The 8,793-nt window shown below is 43.0% G+C and overlaps 1 protein-coding gene across 1 annotated transcript; it reads right to left on the reverse strand.

Moving 5' to 3' along the window:
- Nucleotides 1–953: 953 nt before the first annotated feature.
- On the reverse strand, nt 954–8,289 carry BCDIN3D (BCDIN3 domain containing RNA methyltransferase). Its single transcript, XM_012761836.3, has 2 exons — nt 8,023–8,289; nt 954–4,152 (listed from the first exon to the last, which is right to left on the reverse strand). The coding sequence occupies exons 1-2, from the start codon at nt 8,257–8,259 to the stop codon at nt 3,508–3,510; spliced, it is 882 nt and encodes a 293-aa protein (XP_012617290.1). The 5' UTR covers nt 8,260–8,289; the 3' UTR covers nt 954–3,507.
- Nucleotides 8,290–8,793: the final 504 nt, after the last annotated feature.

Here is an 8,793-nt window from a genome sequence, read left to right on the forward strand (position 1 = left end):
GCTGCCCACAAAGATTTTCCTTTTCTAAAGCTCACAAGATTGCTTATTACCTTATATGAGCCTCTCCTTTTCTCAACTTTAACATATTTACTGAATGAATCAAATCTTACTTTTGGAAGTCTGGGGTGGTTTAATCTACTTTTCCCCTACTCCCCATAGCAGCTAAGACCATACTAGATATGTGGAAGGAATTTGATAAAATATTTCCTGATTTTCCATGAAAGTGCATGCATTAGCCACATGTGGCTGGTTAATGAGCATCTGAAGTATGGCTGGTCCAAATTGAGATGAATTTTAAGTATAATATGCACAACAGATTTTGAATATTTAGTATAAAAATGATGTATTTTATTTTTATAGACTACATGTTGAAATGTAGTATTTTGGAGATAATAGATTACATAAAATATATATTTTTAAATGTTCAAGTATATCCAGGACCAGTCTCTATTGATTGTCCCTCAAGAAGTTTCATCACACTTGGTGTTGGTTCCTAAATTAGGCTGGTGTGAAGATAAATAAGATATTCTTTTCTTGGAGCCAAAGATTCTCACTGTCTCCAAGGGCTCTCACAGACTATTATGTAGCTATTACCTACTTGGTACCAGGGCCTCATCTTTATGAGCACTAATGACATATCTTCTTTGAAACTGACTGCACAGACTTGAAATAAAACGGTTCCTCCCAACAGGTCAGGTAACTGCTCAGCCAATAGAATGTTACTAGAGAAGAGATCAAGTTCAGATGCTAAAGCATCTCCCAAAGCTTTTAGTTGTTGAAGATTTTTAAGTTAACCATGTAAATGAAGCCTCTGGGTATCCTTTTGGTTGCTGGGGCCATTTTCTGCCACTAAGTTGTTTGGGACAGGTGCCACTTGACACGTAAGCCAGTCTCACTGTAGTCAGAGTCCCTATGTTAGCTTCCTGTTACTGCTGAAACAAATCATCACAAACTTAGTGGTTTAAAACAACACAAATTTATTTCCTTATAGTTCTGAAAGTCAGAAATCTAAAATCAAGGTGCTGGTAGGGCTGTGTTCCTTCTGGAGGCTCCCAAGGAGAACATATTTCCTTGCCTTTTTTTGACTTCCCGAAGCTACCTGCATTCCTTGGCTTGCAGCCCTTCCTCAGATCACTCTAACTTCTTGCTTCTATTATTACATCTCTACTGTGGGTCAAATCTCCCTCTGCCTGTTTCTTATAAGGATACTTATGATTATATTTAGGGTCCATTCTGATCACCTAAGTTAATTTCACCATCTCAAGATCCTTAATCATATCTGCAAAGTCCCTTTTGCTATCTATGGTAACATTCACAGGTTTCAGGGATTACAATGTGGACATCTTGGGGACTATTATTCAGCCTACCACAGCTCCATATACATTTCTTTGCACTGCATTGGTGAAAGGTGGTAGGAGACAGAACCCAGCAAGGTCACAAGGTTTCAAAGTGTTCCTAAATTAAGATCTAGAGAAATGTGGGTAAATTCAGCTCTGTAACCACTGTGATCACTCTGAGACCATCATAAACTGGCCTCATTTCTGTTGGCTCTGTATCCCTCCCTCTCAAAATTGTTTCCTTTAAAATGATTTGTAGCACTGAAGCTAAACTCCTTTTTACTAACTCATCCTAAAAATTATTAGAGATAGTAAGATGTATGTTTTCTTCTACAAGATGAAATATTTTTCTCATAAGCCTTTCGTCTAACAAGCACAGTTGTGGTCTATGGTATGCTTACAGAGTATATAATAACACCTTATTTTTGTCTAACACTCTAATACATTCACATCCTTTAGCTCATTTGGGCACAGGAAAAGGAAGGTGGTGTTATTTCAGTTGTACAGATGAGTAAACTGTGGCTGCAAGGCAGAGAATGGACTGGAGGGCAGATGACTTAACATAGAATTCCCTGATAGGCACTAGCCACATGGATGGAATAAATGGGATTTATGTAATTGATAGAATTTGCTGGACTTTTTTTTTTTTTGAGACAGAGTCTTGCTCTGTTGCCCAGGCTAGAGTGAGTGCCGTGGCCTCAGCTAGCTCACAGCAACCTCAAACTCCTGGGCTCAAGCAATCCTACTGCCTCAGCCTCCCGAGTGGCTGGGACTACAGGCATGCGCCACCATGCCCAGCCAATTTTTTCTATATATGTTAGTTGGCCAATTAATTTCTTTCTATTTTTGGTAGAGACGGGGTCTCACTCTTGCTCAGGCTGGTTTTGAACTCCTGACCTTGAACAATCCTCCCATCTCACCTTCCCAGAGTGCTAGGATTACAGGCGAGAGCCACCACGCCTGGCCTGGACTTTTTGACTATTTCAATGTGGGGAGTATAAGTGAGGAAAGCAGCAGCTCAAGTTTCTAGCTTGAGCAATAAGTGAATGCTATCAATGAGATATGATTAGGTTTGGCATGAGGGAATGAGTTTGCTTTTAGGATATGTTGACTTTGAGGTGCCAAAGAACTATTAATATCTAGGGGATATAATTACAAAACAGGAAAAATATTAGTCTGGAACCATGGATGTGAGGCTACCAATATATTTGGTATTTGGGGCTCATTTAGGTTGTAGGTAGCTGTTAAAACCATGGGGGCATCTAGAAGTCTTTCTTAAAAATAATTAATTTTAAAAAATCATGGGGAAGAACTCACCCCAGGAAAATTATACAGAGGTGGGCTGGAGGGAATCCTAAGTACTCAAAGTGTGGTCTACCCCTGCTTGCATCAGAATCATCTGGGGTGCCTGTTAAAAACAGATTCCTCACTGTGAATGTACTTAATGTCACAGAATTATACACTTAAAAATGGTTAAAATTTACCATAAAATGGTAAATAAAAGAATGCAATACCACAAAAGAAAACAGATTCCTAAGCCCCATTCCAGAGCTGAATCACTATCTCTGGGTTCATAATTTAAATCTTTTAAACATCTTTTAAATGGTAGTTAATGCATCTTGCCTAGTATCTGTAACTGCTGTGCCAAGCCTGGGCATGTTGGAGACTTGACCTGCTTTAGAGAGATAACATGCTTTTCCTATTAACCCCTTCCTTTAGCCAGGCCAGTGACTCTTCACATTCCAGACTGTACCGTGAGTTTGCCCAAACATAGGCCTAGTAAGTACAGAAGCCTGAAGAAACTAGATCAGATTTAAGGAGCCATGGGAACTGATACATACTAAGGCTAGCCTGGTCTAATCTTTATAAATAAACCCCCAAAGCAGCTCCTCCCATGTCCAACAACCAGGATCACTTACTTTTCTAGGCCATCTCAATCCAGACAGCTTACTGCCTAGCTTAGTACTCCACAGATTCACTTTCCTCAGGAATTGTTCTAAACAATGGGGAACGGATACTGATTATTTCAATTACAGGCCTTGGACATTTTGTCAAGAGCTTCTGCCAGGTTTTGAGGATGCTTGATTGTTAAAGAGTTAAGGAGAGTAAACATCATTCTCAATGTAAGACCCTTTTGATAATTCTTTCCTGGTCTTCCTGCCCTCCCATCTCACTGCCTCCAGAATCTTAATCTGTTCTTTTCTTTCCCCTCTTCCATCAGTGATTCAGGGATTGGATGAGTCTCTGTGGTTTGTTTTGCCCTAAAGAGCAGAAGGCTTCGGTCCCAACTGGTGTTGCCAAAGCAACATACTAATTCCATGCCATGGTCCTGGGTTAAGATCTGCACAATCTGACTGGCCATATCACCTCGGATGGCAAGAGAGTGGAAGTGGTCAAAATCATGGAGTCCCAGCTTTCGGAGACGCCTTGCAGCTGCCCTATAACACTTCCAGGGCTGCGGCTCCACAAGGAGATAGCGGCAGAGGGAGGAAAGATGGGCCAGGAACTCCCATAGGCCATGGTCCCCATGGTTTAGATGAATCCACATGGTTATTGACATGCAGAAACCAATGTCAAAAACTGAACGTCCAAACTGGCTTAAGAAAGAGTTCAAGAGAACCTTCCGGGTCCTTTGATTCATGAAGTCCAGGGTGATAAAGGTCAAGGCATCTGGAAAAGGACATTCTTTTTCAGCTCGTTCCACCAAGACTGGATCTATGTCGCAGCAGAGGAGACGGAGTTCTCTTGAGGCATCTGAGCAGGTCTCCCCATCATGTAGGGAAAGGAAGTGTTTGTATAGAGCCACACTCAGATCCTAGAGGAATCCAAAAGAGCTTTGTCATTGCAACTCTCAACCAGTGAATGGAAGAGAAAACTATATCTCTCATCCTCCCACTCAGAATGCCAGTTACCTCTGGCTTTATAGGATGTGGGGCCCTTAAACCATAATCTAAGGAGGTTGTATAAAAAGTTTTCCACAGAGCAGGCTCTCAGTGCCCTCCAGGGGTTACAGGCTGTAATGCATCATCTCTGTATCTTCCCTGACACTGACAGTAGATGTATAGTTGAAAGTTACAGCCAAATGGGTATAGCAAAGTAGCCTAGAGCAGTATTTTCCAGTAAGTAATATGCTGGTAAACTATCTTTTTCTGGGTATCTCAGACCTTAGGGGAAGAAGAAAGGAGTCCAGAGTGATAACAGGCGTCATTTACCAGGAAGGCGAGGAACAGAGCAAGCCCCATCTTATTGAGACCTGCTTGTCAGACCTGTGGTTGGAAAGTCTGGATTCCAAAAAGTCCTCATTTGGCTCTCACTCTCCAGCTTCAATTTTAACTACTTGTCTTATGCTTTGCCACCTTCTTCTGAGACTTATTCTGTATCTGTAGCCATCACTCCTAAAAGTCAGTGTTGACCTCCTTCCAGCCAAATCCATTGATTTGTGATTTTTACCACTTAGCACCTTTTTGACTTTTAAACAAGTCAGTCTCCTTTCTCTAACTTTGACTTCTATAACCACTATAACTAACTCAAATTTGTGTTGTTATATATAGTATTTTTCAAGGCATTTTCCTATTTAGTATCTGATTTGCTTAACAATTGTGTGAGGAAAATATTTATGCCATTTGTACAGGAGAAGAAAACACACAATGGAAAGCACTCAGATGTCCAAAAATAATAGCATGGACAAATCAATATGGTATAATCATTAAGACAGAATACTAAATAGCTTAAGATAGAATACTAAATAGCAGTTAAAGACAAAAGAACTCAGCTCAGTGCAACAACATGTGTGATTCTCACAAATATATAATGCTGAGTTAAAAAGCAAGCCACAAGGTTGGGCGCAGTGGCTCATGACTATAATCCTAGCACTCTGGGAGGCCAAGGCAGGAGGATTATTTGAGCTCAGGAGTTCAAGTCCAGCCTGAGCAAAAAGCAAGACCCTGTCTCTACAAAAATAGAAAAAACTAGCTGGGTGTGGTGGTGCACACCTATAGTCCCAGCTACTGGGGAAGCTGAGGCAGGAAGATCACTTGAGCCCACAAGTTTGAGGTTGCATGAGCTAGGATGACGCCTCAGCACTCTATCCGAGGCAATAGAGCAAGACTCTGTCTCAAAAAAAAAAAAAGGCAAGCCACAAAAGGAAATATATGATGAGCTTCCACCTATAAGAAGTTCAAAAATGGGTAAAATTAAACTGCATTGTTTAGGGAAGATAAACAGTATACTTTAAAGAAAAGCAAGGAAATGATAATAATAGTCAGGCCTGTTGTTACCTCTGGGTGGATATAGGATATATTTATGAACAGGAAAAGGCATATGGAGGACTGCTGGGGTGCTGATGTTTTAGTCTTGACCTGAACAGTGGTCATAAAGGTTTTTGCTTTATTATAATTCATAAATTATAGGTTTGTGTTTTATGTATTTTTCTGTATGTGTGGCATAGTTCACAATGACTTACTTGTCTAATGTCACATAGTACATGGCAAGGTCTTAGGCTATATTAGGTTCTTTCCTCTACTCAGGCTTCTCAAACTTTAATGGTCATACCAATCACTTAGGGATCTTGTTAAAATAAAGATGCTGATTTAGTCGATCTGGGGTGATGGCTGAAATTCAATATTTCTAATAAGCTGCCAAATCATGCCAGTGCTGTAGTTGAAGGGTCACACTTTTGAGTAGCAAGGCCCTTGACCATGCTGCTTAATTATCTCTCCGCCTGCCTATTTACTTCTTCTCTATCTTGTTCCTCCTATTTGATCATGGGTGTGGCCCCATGTTTGATCACTTCCGCACATCAGTGCCTTCTCCGCCACATCTCTTCATTCCCCTCCACCCTCAATTCCCCAATCCTATAGTCTACAGAAGATTAAAGGAGAAAATACAACTTGAGGGCCCAATTCTCTGAGAAACTGATTCAGTAGGTCTAAAGTGGGCCCTGAAAGTTTTTAAAGTTGGAAAAAAGCACACATAAATTATGGCACATCTATACAGTGAAATATGAAGCTGTTAAAAAAACAATGCACTGACATGAATAATCTGAGTTATTAAATGAAAAGCAGTTGCAAAACAGTGTACTACTACTGTAAAACTAAAAGAAGGATGATATTTATATATACATAATTACTGGTAAACACACAGGACAAATATACAAGAAATTATTATACAAACAGTAATGCCACTGTGTGGGGGAAAAGGAGGATTTAGGGTTGGGAGTAGAGTTACTTTTTACTATATACCCTTTTGTATTTTGAATTTTTTTGTTTTATCAACTACAAGCATTTTTTACAAAGTACAAAATAGAAAGCTCCCTCAACATACAGCCAGGTTTGGGAACTACTGCCAACTATGTCTTTGCCTCTAATGTATATACATGCTACTCTCATCTTTAAAATCTCTAGTTTCCTAATGCCTTTCATGAAATCCCAAGCCTTAAGCCCAGTCTCTCTTTTTTCAATGCTTTTACCCTCTGATTTTCTATATCATTACAGTGGAGAATGTTTGCAGAGGACACCCAGACACCCACCCATCTGCTCATTCTAGTGTTTAAGACAGTATCCAAATGTCCCCCTCCCACTGTCAGCTGTGTCCTTCAAGGTCTTCAGTTGTCCACTAGAGACTCTTCTACCAAAGTAAAATTCACCACACCTCCTCCAGCTTCTAGAAGGGCTGGGGTGATGAAGGGAGTGGACTGAGGGTACTAACTTTGGAAGCATTTGTAACCTAGGGTCAGACTGCCTGCTCCGCTAGCCTATCCCAGTGGCAACAAATAGGTGTGAGGGAGACATTTCGTTATTTTCTATGTGGTTTGACTATAATATGTATAATAATACTTTGTGGTAAGAAGAGTGGTAGTGCCTCCCTCCTCCACTCCTGTGGCAGAATGCTGTCCTCTCCATTATACTGCATCAACTCACTGCTTTTTAAAAAAATATGCATCTGGCTCCAGGTCCATCCAGCACTGTACAGCACACACGAGTCTTAATTCTGACACTTATGAGTCTTAATACTGACACTGACAGTAGATGTATAGTTGAAAGTTACAGCCAAAAAGGTATAGCAAAGTAGCCTAGCGCAGTATTTTCCAGTAAGTAATATGCTGGTAAACTCACTATCTTTTTCTGGATATCTCAGACCTTAGAGGAAGAAGAAAGGAGTCCAGGGCGATAACAGGTGTCATTTACCAGGAAGGCGAGGAACAGAGCAAGCCCCATCTTATCGAAACCTGCTTGTCAGACCTGTGGTGAGGTTTGACTCACCACACGATTCTGTCAACCCTGGCTCCTCTCTCAGTAAACCAATTCCAATCCCAAGCTCCCAAACGTGGGTCTCTGAAAGTCCCCTCTCCCCAGCAAGGTCGCCAGGTCCGCCGCACAGGGGCTACTCCTGATACAGTGATCCTCCCCACCTGGGGTCTGGCCCTGACGGCAGCGAAGGCTGAGATGGGGACGCAAGAATTCGGAACGTAGCTGAGAAAGATTCCTCCCCAAGATTCCTAAGAGAGACGGTAGTGGGGCCCTGGCGGACAGGTAGCAGCAGCCCTGGATTGGTCCACGCTACGATTTATACTCATTTTGGGAAAGTTTTGGTGGGTGCGATGCTGCGCCCCGGCCAGAACCACAGCGAACGTGGAGGCAGCCAACCGCTTGGCTCCCAGTGCTCCGATCCCTCCCCCCTCACTCACCCCGGAGTTACACCCCACGTCGAGCCCCAGGATCGGCCTCGTCTCGGGACTCTGAGGAGGGAAGAGCCGTCGAAGCAGCTCCGGGGGCAGAAGGCGGAGCCGTTGCTCCGGAGGGTGGAAGCGGGAATAATGAGGGAAATTTCCGAAGGGGGCAGCCCCAGGTTCCAGAACTCGCGGGTTCTCTTCCGCAGCGGCCTCCTTAACTACCCCCTCAGCCAGTTTCACGGACGCCGCCATTAGCCTCAGCCCCACCTCTGAGCCCCGGCGGAACCGGAAGCCGGAAACCTGCGGCTGGCGAGGGCGAGGGCGGGGGCGGTGCCAGCCCTCCGAATGGCGTAGGCGGGCGGGTCGGAATGTGCGGTGGAGCGGGAGGGCTGGCTTGCTCTGAGCGTTCCAGGTGTGCCAGGCAGCCGGGGCTTGCGTTATTTTATTGAAACTCTCCTCACAATCCTGGGGGGGGGGAGGGATTAGTAATATCATCGACTTTTTTTTACAGGGAGGAAGCAAGCACTGAGAGGTTAAGCGTCTTGCCCAAGCTGACATAGTTTGAAACTTGGGCCACTTGACACGGAACAAGTAGTTTGTCGGGATCTCGGAAATCAATTTTGGTCTAACTTTCTTTCTTTACAAATGCAGAAAATGAGACCCAGAGAGGAGAAATTACTTGTCGGGGATCACACAGTGAAACTGTGGCGCAAAAACTTGCACCCGGTGAGGAGCTCCTGGTCACTTGAGATGCCGGAAGACTCAGACAGCCCTCCCTGCCGGGAG

The sequence above is a fragment of the Microcebus murinus genome, chromosome 10, assembly GCF_040939455.1.
Source record: "Microcebus murinus isolate Inina chromosome 10, M.murinus_Inina_mat1.0, whole genome shotgun sequence".
In the NCBI taxonomy this organism is placed as follows: Eukaryota; Metazoa; Chordata; class Mammalia; order Primates; family Cheirogaleidae; genus Microcebus; species Microcebus murinus.